General features: G+C 38.9%; 1 protein-coding gene across 2 annotated transcripts; it reads right to left on the bottom strand.

Moving 5' to 3' along the window:
* Positions 1 to 7,694: 7,694 nt before the first annotated feature.
* slc35c1 (solute carrier family 35 member C1) lies at positions 7,695 to 11,659 on the bottom strand. 2 transcript variants are annotated; one of them, XM_036543306.1, is made up of 3 exons: positions 11,620 to 11,659; positions 10,519 to 11,030; positions 7,695 to 8,378 (listed from the first exon to the last, which is right to left on the bottom strand). In XM_036543306.1, exons 2-3 carry the CDS (start codon positions 10,997 to 10,999, stop codon positions 7,816 to 7,818), a joined length of 1,044 nt encoding a protein of 347 aa, XP_036399199.1. In that variant the 5' UTR covers positions 11,000 to 11,030; positions 11,620 to 11,659; the 3' UTR covers positions 7,695 to 7,815. The 2 variants fall into 2 exon arrangements, with proteins under 2 accessions (XP_036399199.1, XP_036399198.1); XM_036543305.1 differs by lacking the exon at positions 11,620 to 11,659 and having other exon boundaries at positions 10,519 to 11,243.
* Positions 11,660 to 11,960: the final 301 nt, after the last annotated feature.

Raw genomic sequence — 11,960 nt, 5'->3', positions numbered from 1 at the left:
GTCCACCTGTAATGCTTCTTGCACCTTTATCGGCTATGACCCACGAACCGTGCCAGCCTACTATTTGCCACCGTCTGTACAGTTCCCAGCCTGACTTCGGACTCCTGCTGTTGCAACCGCCTCTTGTGTACTCGGTTGTCGTCTTAATTTCTGTGTGCATCGGAGCGAGAATGTGCGTTTGATTCGTTAATTTGCCGATATCTGGCGCGGAGTCCTGCGTTGAACGTTTGCTGCACCACGAAGGTCTACAGTGCTATACGGTCGATATTTAATTCAGTGCGTCTCTTAATATGATGTCATATACAATCGTACAGCTGAAAATATTTAAATTCAGAAATGGGTTTTGTCCCACCACAGAGCAGTTCTCTGAGTTCGATTTCAATAAACTTCCAAAATGTAAGTTTATTGACCCGTCATAACCATCTGTCTTTGGTGCTGCTCCTCTAGCATCTACATATATAGACTCAGAAGATCTTACACACCTAGCCAAGACATTAAATACATCCCTGCCCAATGCTCTGGATGAAGCTGGTCACATTAGAACCACAGTGGATATAAAAAGTCTACACACCCTTATGAAATTACAGGTTTTTGTATATAAAGACAGAAATAGCAATGTAAATGTTAGACTTTTTCCATCTGTAACATGATCTTCCAACAAACAAAAATCCAGAGAAAAAAACAAATAGTTAATTATAAGGAACATTTTAAATAATAATAAAAAAAAAACCTACAACACCCTGATTTCATCAGTCTGTACACCCTTTCATAATGGGGGCTCTAGCTGTGTACAAACCAATAACCAATCACATTCAAAATCATGTCTGTAGGTAAATAGCATACACTTGCCATCAATGAAAGTGATTCTGATGATTAAACCCAGATTAAAGTCAGCTGTTGTTGTAGGATTTGCTTAAATGTTTGGGGTTGCCTCCTACTGGGAGATCCATGGGCTGCAAAGAGTTGCCAAAGACACTGTGAGAGCTAATTGTTGGAAAAGTACCAATCAGGAGAGGAATATAAAAGAATATCGAAGGTACTGGATGTACCATGGAGCATTGTCAAAACCATCATCAGTAAGTGGAGAAAATGTGGCACCACAGAAACATTGCAAAGATCAAGGACGACCCTCCAAAGTTGATGAGGAGAAAACCTATCAAGGAGGCTACCAAGAGGCCAACAGCAACACTGAAGGAGCTACAGGAATTTCTGGCAGGTACCGGTTACTCCTTGCATGTGACCACCATCTCTTGTATTCTGCACATGTCTGGGCTATGGTGTAGGGTGGCAAGATGGAAGCCCTTTCTTACAAAAAAGAACATCCAAGCCCTTCTAAATTATACCAAAAGATTCATTCAGTCAGCCCAAACCATGTGGGGAAAATGTGCTATGATCTGTCGAGACAAAGGTTGAACTTTTTGGCCTAAATTGTAAAAGATGATATGTTTGGCACAAAGCCAATAAAGCTCATCATCCAAGGAACACCATACCAACCTTGAAGCATGGTGGTGGTAGCATCATGCTTTGGAGCTGCTTCTCTTCAGCTGGGTCAAGGGCTCTTGTCAAGATAGATGGGATAATGAATAGCTCCAAATATCAAGATTTTTTGGCTCAAAACCTGCTAGCCCCTGTTAGAAAGCTGAAGATGAAGAGGAATTTCACATTCCAACATGACAATGACCCAAAGCACACATCCAAGTCAACCAAGGCATGGCTTCAGAAAAGGAAAATCAAAGTCTTAGAATGGCCCAGACCTCAATCCCATCAAAAACCTGTGGAATGACTTAGAGAGCTGTACACAGGAGATTTCCCCCCGGCAATTTGAAGGAACTTTTTTGCAAAGGAAAAGTGGATAAAATTCCAAAGTCTAGATGTGCAAAGTTAGAGACTTATTCACAAAGACTTGCTGCTGTAATAAATGCAAGTGCTTCCACAAAGTATTTGTTGGGGCGGGGCATGCAGACTTATTCAATTAGGGTGTGTGGGGTTGTGTGTTTTTTTTTTTTTTGTTGTTTTGTTTTTTTCCCCAAATGTTTCTAACTCTCTCTGAATTTGTTTGGAAGATCATATTAAAGATGGAAAGAGTCTGACATTTTGTTTATTTGTCTTTTACATTGAAAAAATATTCAGTTTTATAAGAGTGTGTAGACTTTATATCCACTGTAGAGAAGTGTCCTTCCCTCACAGTTCACCATGGTGCAATGGCCACTTCTGTTCTCTAAACCCCTGTAGGGAAACTGAATGTAGATTTATAGCTTAAGAGTACACTGACAGGTTTCCTGAATGACCTGAAATTCTTATTCTGTACCGTTGACCACCATCTACAACCTAACAAAGTCTGGGGACACTTGCTAGCCGATGGAGTAAAGTAGGTCCAGAGGGTGTACCCCTTTTGACTTTAGCTGATGTGCTTGCCAGTGAAGTATCAACTCATCTCAAAGATGAAATGTACATCCTGGCACTTATATGCGATCCCCATGCCTTTAATTAAGCTTATTGCTAGGCACAATATTCTTAATTGTATCACTTCTGTCAGGAATTGTGCCACTGGCATTAAAGTAAGCATTTACTTTTCCATACATAACTTCAAACCTGTCTCCTATCTCCCCTTTTCAGCCAAGGTACTTAAACATGTTGTTGGAAAGGACACTGAAACTCATGTCAATGCTAATAGTCTCTGTGAGCCCATGAATTTCACTGAGACTACCCTAAATTTATCTTTAAAATACATACTGCTGAATGCTGATGCTGGCCATGCCTCTATCCTGACCTTGCTTGAGCTCAGTGCAGCATTTGATGCGATTGACCACAACATCTTACTCAAAACACATGTTAGTGGCATTTCAGCACAGGCTGGTTCAGACATCTTGTAGATAGGACCCAATTTGTAAAGGGGTGAATTTTCACTAGATTACACACAAATTTATCTGCATATTTCCCTTGGCCGCCAAGGCTGTCAGTGACTGCTAACCACATGTTTCCAACATATTCATCAGTTGATACTGGAAATCTTTCTCCAGGTTAACACAGCAAAAACTGAGGTCCACATAGGGGGTTCATAGCATAGCACCAGAGAGCTAGAGGAATTTGAGTTGACCATAGATGGTAGTGTTGTGCAACTTGCACAGGCAGAAGAATCTTGGAAATGTCTTTGATTCCAACCTCACAACAGAAAAGCATGTCAATAACATCACAAAAAAATTTTTTTCAGCTATGAAATATTGCCAAAATCCACCCAAATTGGTCACAAGCGGATGCAGAGAAACTTATAAATACTTTTCTTAAGATTTGATTACTGCAATGCAGACAAAAAAGCATCAACACATCACACCTCTTCTGGCAGATTTGCACTGGCTTATATTAAATTTGATCTTATATGAAGTTTTAACACATAAATGAATTCACTACCCCTGCTTTACAATGTAATAGGGTACTGTGTCTTGTACTGTATAGTATTAATAGGGTGCATTTGTTGCTGCTTGTTTTGCTTATAGTGCCTTTATACTGCCATATTTTTTGCACAATAAAAGTAAAATGTATTCATCTTATTAGTAGTATTATCATTTTTTCTCACTTGCGTTTTCATCCTCTATCCACACAATGCTGATGAATACAACTTTACAACCCACAACCTGCCCAAAAATAGTGTTGATTTGTCACTGTCTGCTTACCAAGCACAATGTACCTGCTGGTGCATCAGAAGAGAAACCTCATCCCCAGTCTTGAACCACATAAAAGAAAAAAAATTAATACTGACATCTAGAAATTTTTAAAAGTGTGTGACCAGGGATTGTGTGCTTTTAATCAACACCACAGGTGTGTGTGTGTGTGTATGTGTTTTAGGTGAGGAGTTGTTAAACACAGTAACAGTTCTCTTTCCTCAACCCAAAACTCAGTTAAATTCTTGCTGGTGCCTTTTCTTATTCAAGACAGCTTAAGTTTCTAAACTGGAGCATCCTTCACTATAACATCTTTTAAATAAATTTCTAACCTTTTCCTCAGACATTGTATATATATTTGCATAAGGCAAGTTAGGAATAACTTGCCTACATATGGAAATTGTTCAACCAGTTGTTACTGGCAAGGGCAAAGATGTGGATGATATATGTTAAACACATGTATTGGGCAATGCTTGCGCATGTACCACAGCTGGTATTATTGGCAGTGAAATCAGCAACATTGTGTTATAAAACCGGGTGAGTATTTAATTAAAAAATACAAATATTCTTATGTATATATTTATCCATTTCTGCTACTGAAAACTGGTTCATGGGCCCATGATTCACAAGAGATTGCTTTACAATTCTAGCAATTTGTAGAGGTTGTACTGATCTTTTTCATTTGTGGATGTCATGTAAACACACAACTGACTGTAATAGCTACCTAAATAGCTATACTCAAGATAGTAACACATTGCCCTGATTGGGGAATCATGCTTGGAAAATTACCCTACAGTCTACAAATAATTTATGTGGTCAAAAAGAAATATTACCTTATGCATGGTAAATAACTCTATAATTGTTCCAAATGCATAACTTCATAAATACCACTTGATTTATTGATTTATAAAATTTTATACATTTTATACATTTATACATCAAGCACATTTAAGTATTAAAATATCCTTCCTAACCCACATACAAGTATCATCCTCTGATAACTGAAAGAAAATGACAAAGAGTGACACTTTGATTATTAAAAAAAAAAACTATGATAAATAAATGACAGAACACACCAGAATAAGCCTATTCAAAGATCAGGAAGAAAACTTTTCATACTTCACATGAATGCGGTTAAATGTCTATGACAATCAGGCTCAACTTCACATTAACATGTTCTTCATTCACAATTAAGGTACAATTTAACTTGTTTTGGTACATGTAAGCAAAGGAAAGGAAAGTTACAATAATTTGTAATTCCAACTTTTCCTGCAGTTCTCTCAGTTGTTAAAAACTGTCCTCGATCAGAAAACACATTTTGTCTGCTTTTGTTATAATTGAAACTATTCTTTAATTATATAAAGTCATTTATAAAGTTGTCATTCGTTTGCTATTACTGACACACTTTTCCTGCAACTGCAATGTTTCCCATAGATAGATCCATGATAAAATGGACAAAAGAGTGAAACCATTAAGCATAAAAAAATCAAGAATATGGGCTTATTTTGTCCAACACAAATGCTTTTACTTTGAACAGCTCAGAAGCTTCAAGTATAGAGTCATGATCAATAAGACTGGAGCAAGTTGAACGCAACTGACGTAACATGGGCATGATACCACAAAATAACATGCCCAGTCTCAATGAGTTTCAAAAATGTATGAAAAAGTAAAAGAAAATCATAGTAATTCAAATTCAAAAGAAGTGTTATTTTATAATTTTGCATGTAAATATTTTTAAAAATACATATATGTATACATATATGTTGTTCATAATACTGTGTCACATAAAGAATCCACCATCATGTCCACATCTCTCCATGCACCTCCTGCACTGACAAAAAGTCTGAATTCTGATTCTGATTTAGGATGAGCTGCTATGGGCAGAAAATACCTAGACTGCCTTCAGCATGCATTTTAAAATCCAGTAGCACAAACCATTAAGGGTAAAATTTCTGGCTGACTGTCCCGCAAAATAAACGTTTGTGACCTAAAGAATGCAAACAAAATTTCTGATAACTTCTTGAGTACAATTAATACAAAGCTAAACAACACTAATTATGCATGCCTACTGTGACTATTTCTCAAACTACAAGTCTCAAAGTGTAGCAGGAGGACCTGTGCATCCCCCTAATGCTGTCTGAGTAACTCTTGGGCATCCACATGAGCTGACCTCACCACCCTGAAACAAATTCCACCGATGTGAGTTCCTGGTCATACTTGGCAGATGGCATGGCTGGTATCAAACCTGTGCCATATGGCTCAACCTGCACTTGACACAAGCATTTTACCCATCTGAGCCAGTGGGGAGTCCACAAACTGATCAATTTATCCCTCAAGTCACTGACTGGGGTCATTTGTGACTCTGGGCAAATATTTTTGTTAATTTCTTGGCAGTTGTTGGCATTTTTTCTGGTTTCTGCATTATTGTGGGATTAAAGTTAATTAAATTTGCTTTGATCATACACGACCCCAGTCAGAAGAGCCCATTTTCACATATGTAGTGTGGAAGAAGAAGGTGAGTGTGAATGCTGATGATTCACAAAGAACATAAATGATGACCTTTGCTCTATCGCTTGAAGCTGCATGTAGCCTGTTCCTGACCTGAGAACTATTTTGTATAACTGAATGTACTACTGATATTAGCAAGGTGCCTCCCAGCTGGAAACACAGCTGACTGCATATGCTAGCATTATCTAGGACTCTCTGCCCTGTAGCAAGGACTCCTACAAACCAGACCCAGTTTTGAGCAGCTCTATAGAACCAAAACAGGAAGATTAGAAAGAAGTCACATTGTGTATGTGTGTCTTAAATCACATAGTAAATCAGACATCGGGGTTTCCTTCAGGAGCATACAAGAGAATGTATCTAACAATATATCAGAGTGGACTGCATCACCTGTCTAGCGTGCATGTGTTGACTCTCCCAGCAGGCACGAGAATAAAACTTTGCTCCTCTGAATCAGAACAACTGCTCTGCCTGAATTACTTCTTCAACAAATAGTGTTGATAAACAGAACCTCGAAGAGTCCACATTTCTACAGGGACACATTACCAAGTGTTACAGAGTTACGGGACCTGTAACACTGATTTTTAGTAGCCTGACAGCCTGCAGCTCCCCCGACAGTCACAGAGCTCCCTGTATACCCTGCTGAATTTCAAAACTGTCACCTGTCAGGTGCCTAGTTATTGCTGAGTACATTATAAACATTTAGAAGGTAAAGTGAGTCTTCAAAGTTTTAAAGAAATGCTCTTTCTAAACAATTTGACAATATTTTCTTATGCGTTCTAGATTTGAATAATTGATTGTGAATGGAGCAGGTGGTATTACTTATCTGAGGTACAAACAAATGTTTACTTAATTAAAATGAGTGCATTTGTCTGACAAGCAGTGCTCATGTCCTGTCAAAAACCAGTATGCCCTGAGCACAGCATGGTTGAAACGTTGTGCTTTGCCTTCTTGTAGATTACAGAAGCAGCATACGTGTATACACGTCATTAGTCTACAAAAAATGTATTAATTGTGTGAGAGTTAGAAACATTTTTATAGCATATCACTGCAATGATTTATTTGGGTGAACGACCTACTTGATTTGAAACGTCTGTTCTGAGGTTAACCAAATGTTACCTTTCACAGATGTATTTCATACTGCGTAGGATCTACAGACAGCCTGTCAAACCAGGCACAGTATATAAATAAGCTCAAGCAAACTTAAAATGAAATAGTTGCTATAACCCTCCTCAATGTACATATTATATGTAAATAGTATATAAAAAAAACAAAATTTCCCTAAAATGCTACATGCCCTTGCAAATTCTATTTTTTAAACAATTTACACCAACCCAACAACTTTACCACCTTTTATTCATCTGTAATAAACACAGTATTATCAAACAAAGTCATATTTAATGATCCTTAAATTACAAAAAACTAGGAATATGTTTTGGCAGACAGGACAAAATTGCACCATGTAGAGGTGAACAGTACAATGTGCCAAAATACTCCGTAAGAGAGTAAAGTTAATAGTTCTACGTGTTCATCAGGTTGAATGAGGAAGGCCACCTCTAAACCTACATTGCTTGAGAAAAGACTCATGAGTCTTTACATTCTTTCATCATACTTCATACACATCCATAAGTCATACCTCAGGGTCCCCTTTCTATACACCTGCATCATTTTTATCAGTTTTACTTCTGGGCTGTGGCTCCTCCTGAGTCTTCTTCATTTCCAGCCCTTTGACCCATGTGTAGGCAAAGGAGCCACCCAAAACCATGGCATTACTTGTCCACCACAGGAAGCTCTTTACACTGGCGTAATACAGTACTGCCAGGACAGTCTGAGCACAAGCCTTGGCGGTGCCAGACACATTGTGCGTCAGAGGACTGGTGAATTTGATCTGAAGCCCTGTGACATAGCCAATGGCAAACCCAAACACGCCACCAAGGGTCATCATACCCCAGAAATTCCAGTCACCCAGTTTGCTGGAATTGTACAGCTTGGTCACCTCCCCAAAGATGGCTATTAGCGGGATGAAGAGGAGACAGGCGTTGATGTTGTTGTAGTAGGAGAGCTTCCATATGCTGCCGTCCACCACTGGCAGCACCTTCTTGGTGTAGATAGCATTCAGGGACACGCACATACTGGCCAACACCCCATACACGATTCCTGACCAGGAAAGGGACCCTTCCGCTCCCTCCTGGTCCACACCCAGCCAGAAGCCACCTGCCCGAAAACAAGATGGAGACATGAGCGTATTTAACATCCCTGGGTTTACTCCACAGAGATAATGGTTCTGATCCATAAAAGTTTGGTCCACAGTTACTGAACAGTTAAGCCATGCAATATCCACTCCAAATGCCCACCGTAAAGAACAGTAGGACTATGGTCTTTTCCCACTTACCTTTCTCCCCAGCAGAGAAAAAAACTACTGACTAACTTATATCACCTCTTTCTAAGGATATATGTGGATCAAAGAGGTCACTAGATTTACTTGATGAAACCATGACATGCAGTTATATAAAAAATATTGTATGCATAACTATAACCATAACTTCCACTTGCCACTGTTATGACATTAGCACATTTTGCAAAGAGTGATGTGAACAACAGAGGTTAGGTGTTGTCACAGCACTGCTGTGGACTATATTTAACAACTGTCAACTTCACTACCCCTCAGTTTATGTTAACAAACATTTGTTGTACAGTCAGCTAGCCAGCAACACATTTTACAGAAACGCACATTGCCTCTCATGTTCACAGATATTGTTCAATTAATGTTTAATGTTGAATGATGAACATTAAAAGCAGATTAAGAGGTTTCTGACTTGCAGTGCAACTCTAGAAATTAGCTGGCTGGCATAACTACTGTTATCACACCCAACAGGACACAGTTTACACCCACCATAGACCGTTAGCACAAACAAAATCTACTATTACTGCTAGCTGCCAATCTTTTCATCATAGCAGGCAAGTGAAACAAAATTCAAATGTTTCTATACCAAGCTGACTCTGCTTGCAGTATTCAAAGACAAATTCTTTGTCAAAGTCAGCATTAAACTACAGACAACAACTAGTGATGTCAAATGACTTTTTTTTAAAGAAATTTAAGCCTACTGGAACAGTGGCAACTGTGTTAAGAGGAGGATGCAAGCATATCTTGCCACTACGAGCAGAAAGCTGTGGTCCAGGAGACAACCATAAATCTGAATGTAACATTTGGAAATCTCCAAAACTAAAACGCTTCCTAAGACTACAAAGTATCAGAAAGTACACTGCCTGCATGCAGATGGCATTCATGACTGAGGTTGGAAGGAAAAAGCCTTTCTGAAGGCAAACTTCAAAAAAGTTGACCTGAATTTACCAGCCGTTATTGGAGATTTAAAAAAGAGATTTTTGGACATGGTCATGAAATTACGTTTTGTGACTCTGTTGAGAAATGCACCAATGCCACTGTGAAATACGGCGGGGAATCTCTGATATTTCTGGTTTCGTTTCGCATACAGGGGTACTAGGCGCTTTGTTAAGGTAGGCGTAGTAATGAATTCGTAGGTACAAGGACATTTTAGCCAAAAACGTGATTCTCCCAGCCAATAAGCTCAAACCAGGGCAAATCTTATTGATATAAATCTACAAAGATTTAGTCAATTTAGGAGAGAATCCTTGTTCTCGATCGACCATTTCCTTCTCCAGAGTCCAGACCACGATCCAATCGCAAGTTTGCGGTTCGAACTAAGAAAGCAGTTCAGAAACTAAAACCTCATGAAACCTTACAGTAGGGGTGTCCAAAGCTCTCCTGGAGGGCCACTTGTCCTGCATGTTTTAGATCTCTCCCTGCTCCAGCACAACTGATTCAAATGATCAGTTTGTTATTCAGCAGCTTCAAGAGTTCATAACGAGTTGATCATTTGAATCAGCTGTGTTGGAGCAGGGAGAGATCTAAAACATGTAGGACAAGTGGCCCTCCAGGAGAGCTTTGGACACCCCTGCCTTACAGGAAGCCTCTTGTTAGTGTAATCCATACCTTACAAAATGCAATAACAAAATACTATTTACAGGAGTGTGAATAGCTACAAATGCATTTACTTTGCAGTGCAATTAAGATTAATGTGAAACACGTTCAATTTATAAGTAGCCTATAAAATATTTTTTATGTGCACGTTCACCGACATCGTATTTTCTGTTCCCACTTAAACGGCGTTTTGAATAAATAACCTATAAAGGACATGAACGTTGTACACACGCATTCATCAATGTCGGTGGCTAGTACGTAATAGGAATACCATAAATTACAACTGATTCTAGTCTTACCTGAAAAGTACATGCAATCAAATGTTCATAATACGAAGTGAACGGGAAAACTCACCCAAAATGACTCCACAGCATAAGAGCGCATAAAAAGACGTGGTTTGCTTGAGTATCACATAGGACAACAGCACATTAAAAACCGTGCTGAGCGATCGCCCGACAGTGTAGAATGCAACTCCAAGATTTTTGAGGCACAGGTTATTGAAGGTGATCATCCCGATGAAAACGACAGACAAAGGCAAGACCTCTCTCGAGATCTTGGGGTCGAACTTGACGGAAGGGAAGTCCACGGCACCTGGACACAGTTTTGACAAAGAGTACATGCACCAGCAAAGCCCCACTGTCACAAGACACTGGAAGAACGTAACAAACAAAGGAGCGTCCAGTTGTCGGCTATCCAACAAAGAGTTATTTAGGAAAACCATGGTAATTGAAACGAACCAATAAAGTGCCACCACAAATGCTATTTTGATGGCTTTCAGTAAAAATGTTTCCGTCTTTCCATCCGGATCCACGGAATCGGAGCCGACTAGAGCCATTCTGAGAATTTTCGATCGTTTCAACTGTATCCTGTTCATTTTGTTTAAAGGGGGGGAAAAGAAAAAAGAAATGAATTAGTCAAGTTCCTGTGTGATGGGTTGCTAATACCACTCAGAAACCTAACTACGTTGCTGGAATATCATCGAACTGAGTACAAACAGGCGCTCCGTTTACACGTCTACATCAGAGACCCTCCTTCTTAAAGCGAACGTCTCTTTTATAAAACGACTACATTCAACAGGAAATAAGTAATGAGGAAAAAAATATTAAAATTTGGCGTGAATGCGTCGTAAAATGTAATGTAATGTAAACATTTCCTCTTTCATATGAATAGTAAACACATTTAATGACAACACTAATAAAACAATATATTCCTTATCAAATAAGAGATTCCATTCCATTACACGCCCCATTACTCGATTGAATTTTAAAATACAATGTAAACAGTGAAATTTACGGAACTGACATTACATCCCACCAATATAACTAATTAGCTGGGCCATACTGTACTATGCATGTTTCTGTTTAATGTGATGTTTATATGAAAGGCTGGTTATCTCAATTTAATCGCAGTCTTTGTATCTGCTGTTGACTTAGTAGGCTATGTTTCCCTTCTTACCTTGCTGGTGAGGCTCTTTTGGTGTTTGAAGTTAACGTGTAACAATTTTGCACAGGGAAGAAGGAAGTAATTTCACCTGTAGGTGTACTGTACTCCTCCTTCTTCCCCATGGTAATAGCCAGCCAATCACAGGTGTGTGATATTCACATTGATGCCCAACATTTGCGATACTAGCTTCACCTTTCTTCTCTCTCTTTTCAGGACGAAGGAGTCAATGTGTTAATAATAAAGTGGACTTAACACAGACACACAAAGCTCAAACTCTGATTCTCATGTATCCCTCAATTATTCTGTTCCCCAGATATTTATATTTACATTCATTTGTACCATACGTATGGTAA

The sequence above is a fragment of the Megalops cyprinoides genome, chromosome 13 (genome assembly GCF_013368585.1).
Source record: "Megalops cyprinoides isolate fMegCyp1 chromosome 13, fMegCyp1.pri, whole genome shotgun sequence".
In the NCBI taxonomy this organism is placed as follows: Eukaryota; Metazoa; Chordata; class Actinopteri; order Elopiformes; family Megalopidae; genus Megalops; species Megalops cyprinoides.
The sequence above is the reverse complement of the archived record's forward strand: the minus strand, read 5'-3'. Positions and strand labels throughout refer to the sequence as shown.